The following is a 12,358-nucleotide window of genomic DNA, read 5'->3' on the forward strand; positions in this document are numbered from 1 at the left end:
ACATGAACCAGTGGCCCCTCCCAGGGCAGCAACATGAACTAGTAGTCCGTCCCAGGGCAGCAACTCGAAGCATTGCTTCAATGGAACTGCTACGGGAACTGCTCACTCTCCTCTGGATTTTGCTTGATGTTTCAATCTTCCTCGATGCTTCAATCAGCCAGATATGGAGTCGATCACAGCCCCGGGTCTCGTCTCTGAGCTTCTCCTCGTGGTAGCTCGAGTTTGCGCTTCACTCCTGGAATTCTCTCAGGGACAGCAGGGAGTGAGCTCACTCGATTGAACTACAGACAGGAAGTCACAGGCTCCAACAGTGTCAAAAACAAAATGAGGATAAAAAGAAGTAGAAGATGTAGAAAAACTGAAATGGTCTTGGTATGGATGCTACGTAGCCTCCTCCCTGATGGGAGTGGGACAAATAGTCAGTGAGCAGGGTGGGTGGGATCCTTCAAGATGTTACTGGCCCTTTTCCGGCACCTAGGCTGGTGCGGCCGGTGCAATAGACAACCCTGACTCTGTTGTAGGGCCTTCCTGTCCGTCACGGTACAGTTTCTGTACTATGTGGTGATACAGTTTGACAGGATGCTCTCCACTGCACATCTGCAGAATGCCATTGGTATGGATGTACAAAGCTCAACTCTCTTCCACCTCCTCAGAAAGTAGAAGGTGTTGATGAGCGTTTGTGACGGTGGAGGATGTGTTGTGGGACCACGAGACCACGAGTGATGAACTCTCCCAGGAGTTTGAAACTGATTGCAGTTTCCATCGCTGTGCCGCTGATGTAATAAAGGGTGTGAGTTCTCCTGAAGTCCATAACCATCTCCTTTGTCTTGTTGACATTAAGGACCAGTTTATTTTCCTGACACCAGTCCCTGAGCTCTTCGACCTCCTTTCTGTAGGTCATCTCATCGTTGTTGGTGATGAATCCCACCAGTGTTGTGTCATCGGTGAACTTGACAATGTGATTGCTGGGGTGTTTGGCGGTGCAGTCATGTGTGAGCAGAGAGTACAGCAATGGGCTCCCCGGGGGTGGGGGTGGTGAGGGTGGGGGGAGAGCAGCTATGTTGTGGATGATAGTGAAGGAGGAACGGTTGTGTATTCAGACTCTGATATCCGTTTGTTTGGAAGTCATACACCCAATGGCACAGTGGTGTATTCAGACAGAGAAGCAGGAATTTGTTTGCCAGGGTCAATGCAGTTAGATGCCTGCACCCCGTTTCTATTTCCGCACAATATAAATGTTTGTCAGTATACCAATGCCCCTTCCACATTAAAACAAAAAATATTGTCAGTTATCAGATCGTAAAAATGCCACTGACTTCTAACACAGGTGAGTCTGTAGTGAAGATTTGTTTTGTAGGGATTTCCCACACTGAAGGAACAGTGTCACGGAATGGTGCCAGAGAGCGGAGACATTTTGTTTGCAGCTCCCATGTCAATCATCAAGTATTCTTGTTCAAAACTAAACAGCTGAAATCTGCAGCCACAAACACTAAAGTCAACAACATTTTTGAAAGTCCATCTCCTTGGCACTGTGCGGGGGAGGGGAGCCGTTGAAGCGGGTGGGGGTTGGCTGTGAAGAAGAGATTCTTCAGGACCAGCGAGCCTCCAGGTGGCTAGGGATCAAGAGGTGAGACCCGGGACCAGTGCTGCTGGGACGCAAACCAGAGGCTATCAAATAAATGATGTAGTTCAAAGTGCTTTACAGTGTGACAGAAATACAAATATGACGATAAAATAAAAATAAACATTAAGTAAAAGACAAAAAGATGTTGGTTAAGAGCAGGCTTCATTAAATAGGCTTTGAGTTGGTGTTTAAAAGTGTCAACTGTATCTGTACCCCTTATACTTTTAGGGACTGAATTCCACAGTTTACAAGCCTATTTTTTTAAGCTGACCTGCCAATTATCTTTTGAGGGAGATTGTTTAAATTTAAGACGGCAGCAGAAGAAGACCTGAGAGCTCAGTAGGATTATAAAACAAAAGAGATTCTGTGATGTTCTCCAGTTGCAGACCATTTAAAAACAAGTAAGAGACTTTAAAATCAATTTTAAATTGTACAGGAAACCAATGCAGAGTTGCTAGTATGGGAGTGATATGCTCACTCATTCTGGTTTTTGTGAACAGTGGTGCTCTGACTGAGTTGAAGTTTGTCAATAGATTGCTTTGGAAGGCCAGTAAAATGTACATCACAGTAATTTAGTCTTTTCAATGTGACTGTGTAAGTGTTGCTGCACCAGAGGAGTTTGTTCACTCATTGTGGTTAGTGATCATATAAACTCAGTGGCCACTTTATCCGGCACACCTGGACACCTGCATGTCAATGCAGATATCTAATCAATCAATCATGTGGCAGCAACTCAATGCATAAAAAATTGTAGACATGGTCAAGAAGCCGTGTCTATTCCTCATCAGGAGGGCCTTAAAGCTCTCCATTTCTTTCTGGACACCAGACCCGATCAGTTCCCCTCCAGCACCAATCTCCTCCATCTGCCTGAACTGGTCATCACCCTCAACAATTTGTCCTTTGGGTGGTCCCAGTTCCTTCAAACCCAAGGTATAGCCGTGGGCAGCTGCATGGGTCTCAGCTATGCCTGCCATTTAGTTGGCTACGTGGGACAGTCCATGTTCCAAGCCTGCACTGCATTGCTCCCCAATTCTTCTAACACTACATTGATGACTGCATTGCTGCTGCTTCCTGCACCCATGCTGAGCTTGTCAATTTCATCACCTTTGCCTCCAATTTCCGTCCTGCCCTCAAATTTACTTGAACCACTTCTGATACCTCTCTCCGCTTTCTTGATCTATCTCTACATCTCTGGAGACAGTCTACCTACTGATGTCATTAATACACCCACAGATTCTCACAGCTATCTTCCCACTCTGTCATTGTAAAAATGCCATTCTCTTTTCTCAGTTCCTCCATTTATGCTGCATCTGCTCTCAGGATGAGGGTTTTCCTTCTTCATAGAAAGGGGCTTTCCTTCCTCCATCATCAATGCTGCTCCTTTCTGCATCTCCTCTATTTCACGTACATCTGTCCTTACACCATCCTCCCGCTTGTCAACATCTGCCATCGCACAAGCCTCCGCATCCAGCACTTAATGCTCCATAACCTCCATCATCTCTAATGGGATCTCACCACCAATCACATCATTCCCTCCCCCTGACTTTCCACAGGGATTGCTCCCTATGTGACTCCTTGTCTTCTCCTCCCTCCTGATACATATCCTTGCAAGTGGGACTAGTGCCTCTCCTGCCCCTACACCTCCTTCCTCACTGCCACTCAGGGCCCCAAACAACACTTCACCTGTGAGTCTTTTGGAGTCATTGACCATAACTGGTGCACTTCACTCTGTCCACCACAAAAAGCAGGATTTCCCAATGGCCACCCATTTCAATTCTACTTTCCATTCCCATCCTGACCTGTCAGTCCATGCCATGATGAGGCCACACTCAAGTTGGAGGAGCAACACCTAATATTCTGTCTGGGGAGCCTCCAACCTGATGGATTTAGCATCGATTTCTTGAATTTATGGTAATTACACCCTTCCACTCCTTCAACATGCCCCATTCTTGTTTCCTTCTAACACCTTCTCTTTGATTGGGAGAAATGCACAGACGCAGTAGTTGGTCATTGTGCAAGGCCACTGAGAAGGCTCCGGGATAAAAGAGGAGACACTGCCTAGTGGAGCAGTTACCAGAGTAGCCAGAGTCAGAGTAGTAGGGCTTTGGCTCATTGGGGCTTCTGCGAGGATGGGCCTAGGCGAGGTAAGGAAGTAAGTTACTTTCATATCTCTTTTTGCCTCTAACTTAAGAACAGTGGGTATAACTGCAAGGCCAATCTTCTGTTCTGGGTGTCAGATGTGGGGTATCCAGGAGACTTTCAGCCTCCCTGCTGGCCACATCTGCACCACGTGCATCGAGCTGCAGCTTCTAAGAGATGGAGTTAGGGAACTGGAACTGCAGCTCGATGATCTTCGGCTTGTTAGGGAAAGTGAGGAGGAGATCAAGCTACACACAGGTAGTGATGCTAGGGCCACAGGAGACAGAGAAGTAGGTGACTATCAGGAGAGGAATGGGAGAGCATCAGGTAGTGGAGAGCACCTTGTGACTGTCCCCCTTAACAATAAGTACTCCATTTTGAGTACTGTTGGGGAGGGATGACCTACCTGGGGGAAGCAACAGCGGCTGTGCCTCTGGAACTGAGTCCGGCCCTGTGGCACGGAAGGGTAGGGAATGGAAAAGGATGGTGGCAGTAATAGGAACTCTATAGTTAGGGATACAGATAGGTGATCCTGTGTGGGTGAAAAAGAAACACAGATGGTGGTCTGCCTCCCAGCTGCAAGGGTTTGTGACATTTCTGAACGCGTCAACAATATTCTGAAAAGGGAGGGTGAGCAGCCAGTGGTCGTGGTGTATATTGGTACCAATGACATAGGTAGGAAAAGGGAGGAGGTCCTGAAAACAGAATACAGGGAGTTAGGAAGGAAGTTGAGAAGCAGGACCTCAAGGGTAGTTATCTCAGAATTGCTGCCTGTGCCACGTAACAGTGAGTATAGGAATAGAATGAGGTGGAGGATAAGTGTGTGGCTGAAGGATTAGAGCAGGGGGCAGGGATTCAGATTTCTGGATCATTGGGACCTCTTCAGGGGCATATGTAAACAATCCGGGGGGGGGGGGGGGGGTTAATACTCTGGTAGGGAGGTTTGCTAATGCTATTGGGGAGGGTTTAAACGAAATTTGCAAGGGGGTGGGAACCAGTGAAGAGGTAGGGGATAGGGTGTTTGGAGCACAAGTAGAGGCAGCTTGTAGGGAGTTTGTGAGGAAGGATAGGCAGATGATGGAGCAAAGATGCACTCAGCCTGATGGTTTGAATTGTGCCTATTTTACTGCAAGTGGTATTATAAACAAGGTGGATGAAAAAAACAGTGTGGGTCAATACGTGGAACTATGACATTGTGGCCGTCACAGAGACTTGGATGTCTCAGGGGCAGGAATGGCTACTGAGTGTGCCAGGCTTTAGATGTTTCAAGAAGGACGGGGTGGGAGGCAAAAAAAGGTGGTGAGCAGCATTGCTAATCAGGGACAGCGTTACAGCTGCAGAAAAGGAGGAAGTCATGGAGGGATTATCTATTGAGTCGGTGTGGATGGAAGTCAGAAACAGGAACAGGGCAATAATTCTACTGGGTGTTTTTTATAGACACCCAGTGTAACAGGAACATTGAGGAGCAGATAGGGAGGCAGATTCTGGAATGGTACAATAATAATAGGGTTGTTGTGATGGGAGATTTTAACTTTCCTACTATTGACTGCCTTCTCCTTTGAGCAAAGGGTTTAGATGGGGTGGAGTTTGCTATGTGTGTTCGAGAAGGTTTCCTGACGCAATATGGAGATAAGCCAAGAAGAGGAAAGGCTGTACTTGGTCTGGTATTGGGAAATGAACATGGAGAGGTGCGAGCTCTCTCAGTGGGAGAGCATTTTGGAGGTAGTGATCACAGCTCTATTTCCTTTACCATAGTGCTGGAGAGGGATAGGAGCAGACAATTTGGGAAAACATTTCATTGGGGTCGGGGGGAAATAAGATGCTATTAGGCAGGAATGGAGCGTAATTTAGAAGCAGATGTTCTCAGGGAAATGCACAGCAATAATGGGGCAAATATTCAGGGAACATTTGCATGGTGTTATGCATAGGTATGTTCCGTTGAGGCAGGGAAAGGATGGTAGGGTAAAAGAACCATGGTGTACAAAGGGTGTAGGAAATCTAGTTAAGAAGAAAAGAAAAGCTTACAAAAGGTTCAAGAAACTAGGTATTGATAGAGTTCTGGAGAATTACAAGGTTGCCAGGAAGGATCTTAAGAAGGAAATTAAGAGAACCAGAAGGGACCACAAGAAGGCCTTAGCGAGCAGGATTAATGAAAACCCTTTCCACAAGTATGTGAAAAGCAAGAGGATAAGATGTGAGAGAATAGGACTAATGAAGAGCAATAGTGGAAATGTGTGCATGGAGTTGGAGGAGGTAGCGGAGGTACTTAATGAGAACTTTGCTTCGGTGTTCACCAGTGTAAAGGACCTAGGCAATTGTGGGGATGACTGAAATGTTTGAGAATATGGTCATTGAGAAAGAGATTGTGCAGGAGCTTTTGATAAAGCATTAAGTTAGATAAGTCACTGGGACTGGATGAGATATACCCCGGGTTACTGTGGAAAGCAAGGGAGGAGATTGCTGAACCTCTGACGATGATCTTTGTATCATCAATAGGGATGGGAGAATTACCAAAAGATTGGAAGGTTGCAAGTGTTGTTCCTTTTTCAAGAAAGGGAGTAGCGATAACCCAGGAAATTATATATCAGTGAATTTTACTTCAGTGGTGGGCAAGTTGTTGGAGAAGATCCTGAGAGGTAGGATTTATGAGCATTTGGAGAGATATAATCTGATTAGAGATAGTCAGCATGGCTTTGTCAAAGGCAGCTCATGCCTTATGAGCCTGATTGAATTCTGTCAGGATGTAACAAAAAGACATTGATGAAGGAAGAGCAGTGTATATGGATTTCAGTAAGGCATTTGATAAGGTTCCCCTTGTGAAGCTCATTCAGAAAGTAAGGAGGCATGGGATCCAAGGAGACCTTGTTTTATGGATCCAGAATTAGTTTGCCCACAAATGTAAAGGGTGGTTGTAGATGTTTCATATTTTGCATGGCGATCGGAGACCAGTGGTGTTCTGCAGGGGATCTGTTCTGGGACCCCTGCTCTTTGTAATTTTTATAAATGACCTGGATGAAGAAGTAGAAAGGTGGGCTAGCAAGTTTACTGATGACACAAAAGTTGGGGATGTTGTAGATAGTCTGGAGGGTTGTCAAAGGTTACAGTGGGACATCGATAGGATGCAGAACAGGGCTGAGAAGTAGAGGATGGAATTTAACCCAGGTAAGCGTGAGGTGGTTCATTATGGTAGGCCAAATATGATGGCAGAATAAGGCATTAATGGTAAGACTCCTGGCAGTGTGGAGGATCAAAGGGATCTTGGGGTCTGAATCCATAGGACACTCAAAACTGCTGCACAGGTTGACTGTGGTTAAGAAAGCATACAGTGCATTGGCCTTCATCAACAGTGGGATTGAGTTTAGGAGCCAAGAGGTAATGTTGCAGCTCTATAGGACCCTGGTCAGACTCCACTTGGAGTACTGTGCTCAATTCTGGTCACCTCACTATAGGAAGGAAGTGGAAATTATAGAAAGCGTGCAGAGGAGATTTACAAGGATGTTGCCTGGATTGGGGAGCATGACTTATGAGAATAGATTGAGTGAACTCGGCCTTTTCTCCTTGGAGCGACAGAGGATGAGAGGTGACCTGATAGATGTGTACAAGATAATGAGAGGCATTGATCGTGTGGATAGTCAGAGGCTTTGCCCCAGGGCTTAAATGGCTAGCATGAAAGGGCATAGTTTTAAGGTGCTTGGAAGTAGGTACAGAGGAGATGTCAGGGATAAGTTTTTTTTTACGCAGAGAGTGGTGAGTATGTGGAATGGGCTGCTGGCAATGGTGGGTGGAGGCAGAAACAACAGGGTCTTTTAGAGACTCTTGGATAGGTACATGGAGTTTAGAAAAATAGAGGGCTTTGGGTAAGTCTAGGTAGTTCTAAGGTAAGGACATGTTTGGCACAGCTTTGTGGGCCGAAGGGCCTGTATTGTGCTGTAGGTTTTCTATGTTTCTAAATGTGAGGTGGTTCATTTTGGTAGGTCAAATTTGAAGACAGAATATAGTATTAATGTTAAGACTCGTGGCAGTGTGGAGGACCAGACAGATCTCAGTGTCATGTCCATAGGACACTCAAAGCTGCTGTGCAGCTTGACAGTGTTGTTAAGAAGGTGTATGGTGTGTTGGCGTTCATCAGCCAGGTTGAGTTCAAGAACTGAGAGGTAATGTTACAGCTGTATAAGACCTTGGTCAGGTCCCACTTAGGGTACTGTGTTCAGTTCAGGTCACCTCACCACAGGAAGGATGTGGATACTACAGGGTGCAGAGGAGATTTACAAGGATATTAACTAGATTGGAGGGTGTACCTTATGAGAATAGGTTGAGTGAACTTAGCCTTTTCTCCTTGGAGCGACGGAGGATGAGAGATAACCTGATAGAGGTGTATAGGATGATGAGGGGCATTGATCATGATAGACAGAGGCTTTTTTCCAGGGTTGAAATGTCTAACATGAGGGGGCATAGTTTTAAGGTGCTTGGAAATAGGTACAGAGGGGATGTCAAGGTAAATTTTTCTCACAGAGAGTGGTGGGTGCGTGGAATGCACTGCCAGCAAAGGTGATGGAGATGGATTCAATAGGGTTTTTAAGAGAGACTCTTAGATAGGTACATGGAGCTGAGAAAAATAGAGGGCTATACGGTAGGGAAACTCTAGACAGTTTCTGGAGGAAGTTACATGGTTGGCACAATATTATGGGCCAAAGGGCCTGTAATGTGCTGTAGATTTCTATGTTATATTCCTTCTTCTCCAGCCCCTTATCTCTTTCCCCAATCGACTTCCCAACTCCTTACTTCACCCCTTCCCCCTCTCCCGGTTTCACCTATCAGCTGCCACCTTGTACTTCTTCTGACTTCTCCCCTTCCTTCCCAGACCTGATGAAGGGTCTCAGCCTGAAAGGTTGACTGCCTACTGGTTTCTGTGGATGCGTCCTGGCCTGTGGAGTTCCGCCAGCACTTTGTGTGTGCTGCAAGAGGCTCAGTGGGAGTTCAAATCAACAGACATAATGGGAAAAAGATGTGGTCTAAGTGACCTTGACCATGAAATAATTGTTGGGATGTTTTGAGTATCCCAGAAAGCGCTGATCTGAGATTTTCATTCATTCAATAGCCTTCGCAGAGAATGTTGCGGGGGAAAACATCCAGTGAACGGCAGTTCTGTGGGTGTAAAAGGCTTGTTCATGAGGTCAGAGGAGAATGGCCAGACTGGTTCAAGCTGACAGGAAGGCGACAGTAATTCAAATAACCACACATTTACAACAGGGTTGTGCAGAAAAACACAGCACGTCGAACCCTGAGATGAACAGGCTGCAGCTCTGGAGAACGCGGTCACTCAGTGGCCACTTTATTAGGTACATGGAGGTAAGTGATAAAGTTGCCGCTGAGGTTGTTTGGACAACAAACAAAAACTGGCCCTATTGTATCTGTGATCATTTGAATCTTGGCGGCTGATCCACAGTTTTACGCTCGGACGGGGAGTCGGAATGGATCACCAAGAGGCACTTGGTCTGGAACATATCAGCCCGTGTCCGGTCCTCAATACTGAACATGGGAGGAGAGAGCAGTAACCCTGAAACAAAATGTCACGCTTCCGACATCATGGGCGTGTAAGATTCATTAAGTGTGAAGCTGTTGCAAAACTCGTCTGTGAATTGCGCCCATTCCACCTCCTCCCCCACAATTTTTTTTTCTCTCTCCAGCCGTTCTGCAGTTTAAGTACAAACCAAAGTGAAATTTCTCTTCTGTTCCGCCAAACAAAAGACGACGAAGTAAAACAGGAAACGGGTAACGGTCCGCAGAATAAACCGCACAACGCAAAAAATACACAGTTACTAAGTACAGTTACCATCTAATACTGTGTGAGTCCGCGTAAATACATGTATACTGAATATTTAAAAAAACATTTTACCTACCTGTTACGATAAAAAGTAAAGTGAAAACGAAAATTGATTCGCTCAGTGAAATCGGCCTGAAGTTCATAGCTTCTGAAATCGGCGGCGGGATATGTTGTTTTGCTAAAATCCTCAGACTTTTACAAACGTCAGAAAGCTCCCGAAGAGAAATCTGTTTGTCACGACTGACTAAGAGCGTCTCTGTGTCTCAGTGAGTTCACGAAGCTCCAACGCTCCGAGGAAGTTCACGAAGCTCCAACGCTCCGAGGAAGTTCGATCAGGCGATAATAGACGGAAATGCCTGAAGCTGACTGTCTTACAATCACCTGCAGATCTCCAGCTCACACTCGCGTTAACGCCCTAATCCAGGCAGAGAGTCAAAAGCTGAATTCTTCGTTAACTTTATTGAATTATCCGATTGAAAAGACCAGCAACTTTGCCCACCCATAATTTGCCTTGAGAGGCGGTGGTCAGGCAGCTCTCTGAGCTGCTACAATCCTCTGGTGAAGATTCCCTCCCAGACCTCCACAGCAGGTTCTCACAGTGATGATGGACAATGGCAGTGGGTTCCCATGTCAAGGTGGCCTCTGACATGGGGGTGGGGAGAATCTGAAGGAGGTGATATTCCAGTGTACCTACTTGTAGAACTATGCCACACCAGTTGGCATGAAATACTGTTTTGTGACATCATTACTTCTGACCCTTGATTAACCCTTCAAATAGTGATCAAACTGCAGCAAGATAATTCATATGCACCCAAAGGGTAGCATTCCTCGAAGATAGACCAGTAGAACACAGACACAGGCCTCTTGGCCCACGTTGTCTGCACCGATCTTTTTCACCTGGGGTAAAGTCTCTGACTACACACCCATCTCTTCTGTGATATACCAGTGAAAACAATTCCACTTTATTTATTGATTTTATATACTTTCAGAGTTACAGCATGATACAGGCCCATCCAGATCAATGAGTCACACCACCCAGCAGCCCACTTTTTTAACACGAGCCTAATCCCAGGATAATTTTAACCTACTAACTGGTACGTCTTTGGACTGTGTTGAGAATCTGGAGCATCTGGAGGACAACAAGGCAGTGACCGGGAGAACAGATGGTGCTGGAATTGAACTCCAAAGTCTAACACCTGAAGCTGTAATAGCGTCACGCTAACTGCTACACTTGTTGCTCCATTCTCTCCTGACAGGTAATACACTCCAATCCAGGCATCATGCTGGTGAACCTGTTTTGTGCCCTCTCCAAATCCTCCACATCCTTCCTAAAAGGTGAAAACCAGTTCTGCGCACAGAACTCCATATGTGGTCAAACCGAAGCTGCACCAGCTGCCACGTGATTTCCCAATCTTTATACTCAATGCCCTAAACAATGGCAGCAACAGGAGAATCTCAAGGCATTTTACAGGTGTATTGGAGGCAAGATGGTGGGAGTCAAAAGGTTATGTGCAACCATGGACAATGCAGGGCATTCGGTCACAAAGGCAGAGGAAAGTGGGTGAGGTCCTTTTCATTGGTGTTCACCAGAGAGAAGATCATAGAAGATGGTAAGATTAATGGGGAATATGTTGATTTGGTAAAGGATAGACTTATTAGCCATGTTCTGCCTGGCTTTCTCATGGGGAGGTCCACTCTCACAAGCTTGACTGGATTTTTTGAGGGAATGACACAGATAATTTGTGATGGTTGGACAGTGGATGTTGTCTATATGAACATTAGTACAGTATTTGACAAGGTACCTCATAGACTGGTGGTCCAGAACACAAGGGGATCTGCAGACATTAAGCAACACACTTTAGCTAGATGAACTCGGTAAGTCAGGCAGCATCTATGGTGGAGAATCCACAGTCAACATTTCAGGCCAAGACGCTGATATGTTGTAAAGTCTCTGCACTAAATATAGTCTGGTTCAGAGGATTTAACTAGATAAACTCATCAAGTCAGGCAGCATCTTAGGCAGGGAATACACAGTTAACTTAACAATATTTAGTGCAGAGACCCTACAACACATGAGTTTCTTGGTCTGAAATGTCGACTATAATCTTCACCATAGCTGCTACCTGATTTGCTGAGTTGGTCTAGCTAAAGCATGTTGCTCAAGATTTCCAGCATCCGCAGATCCACTTGTGATCTGGACCATCCTACCATTAGATAGGTACCTTGTCAAATACTGTACTGATGTTCATGTAGAGAAATTATCTGTGTCAGTCTCTCAAAAATTTCAGTCAAGCTTGTGAGAGTGAATCTCCCCATGAGAAAGCCAGGCTGACTATTGCAAATAAGTCCCCTTTACCAAATCAACATACTCCACCTTAATTGAATGCGGGCCAGTGGGACTAGGTGAGAGTAAGCGTTTGGCATGGACTAGAAGGGCCGAGATGGCCTGTTTCCGTGCTGTAATTGTTATATGGTTATATGGTCTATGATATTCATCAATAAAAAGTTCTTTTTAAAGACCTCACCCACTTCCTCTGCCTTTGTGAACAAATGACCTCTATTGTCCATGATTGGACCAACCCTTTTGTTTCCAATTATCTTGTTCACAATGCACCTATCCAATGCCTTATAATTCTCTTTAATCCCACTTGGCAAGGACATTTCTTAGCCCTTTTAATTCACCAAATTTCTGATTGAATTTCTTTCCTGTGTTATGAAGGATGAACAGCTCTGATGGGCAGAAGGGTGCAGAGTTGCCCATGTCCCCCCCC

The 12,358-nt window shown here is 45.6% G+C and overlaps 1 protein-coding gene across 1 annotated transcript in view; it reads right to left on the reverse strand.

Annotated features, from left to right (window-relative positions):
- The window catches only part of LOC140740262 (vascular cell adhesion protein 1-like), a 73,025-nt gene extending 62,756 nt beyond the window's left edge, over nt 1-10,269 (reverse strand). Inside the window, exon 1 of the mRNA XM_073069379.1 lies at nt 9,664-10,269. Within this exon, the coding sequence (XP_072925480.1) occupies nt 9,664-9,730 (67 nt within the window). The 5' untranslated portion in view covers nt 9,731-10,269. The remainder of the gene's footprint in view (nt 1-9,663) is intronic.
- Between the last annotated feature and the right edge of the window lie 2,089 nt (nt 10,270-12,358).

This window comes from Hemitrygon akajei, chromosome 16 (genome assembly GCF_048418815.1).
Source record: "Hemitrygon akajei chromosome 16, sHemAka1.3, whole genome shotgun sequence".
Classification (NCBI taxonomy): domain Eukaryota; kingdom Metazoa; phylum Chordata; class Chondrichthyes; order Myliobatiformes; family Dasyatidae; genus Hemitrygon; species Hemitrygon akajei.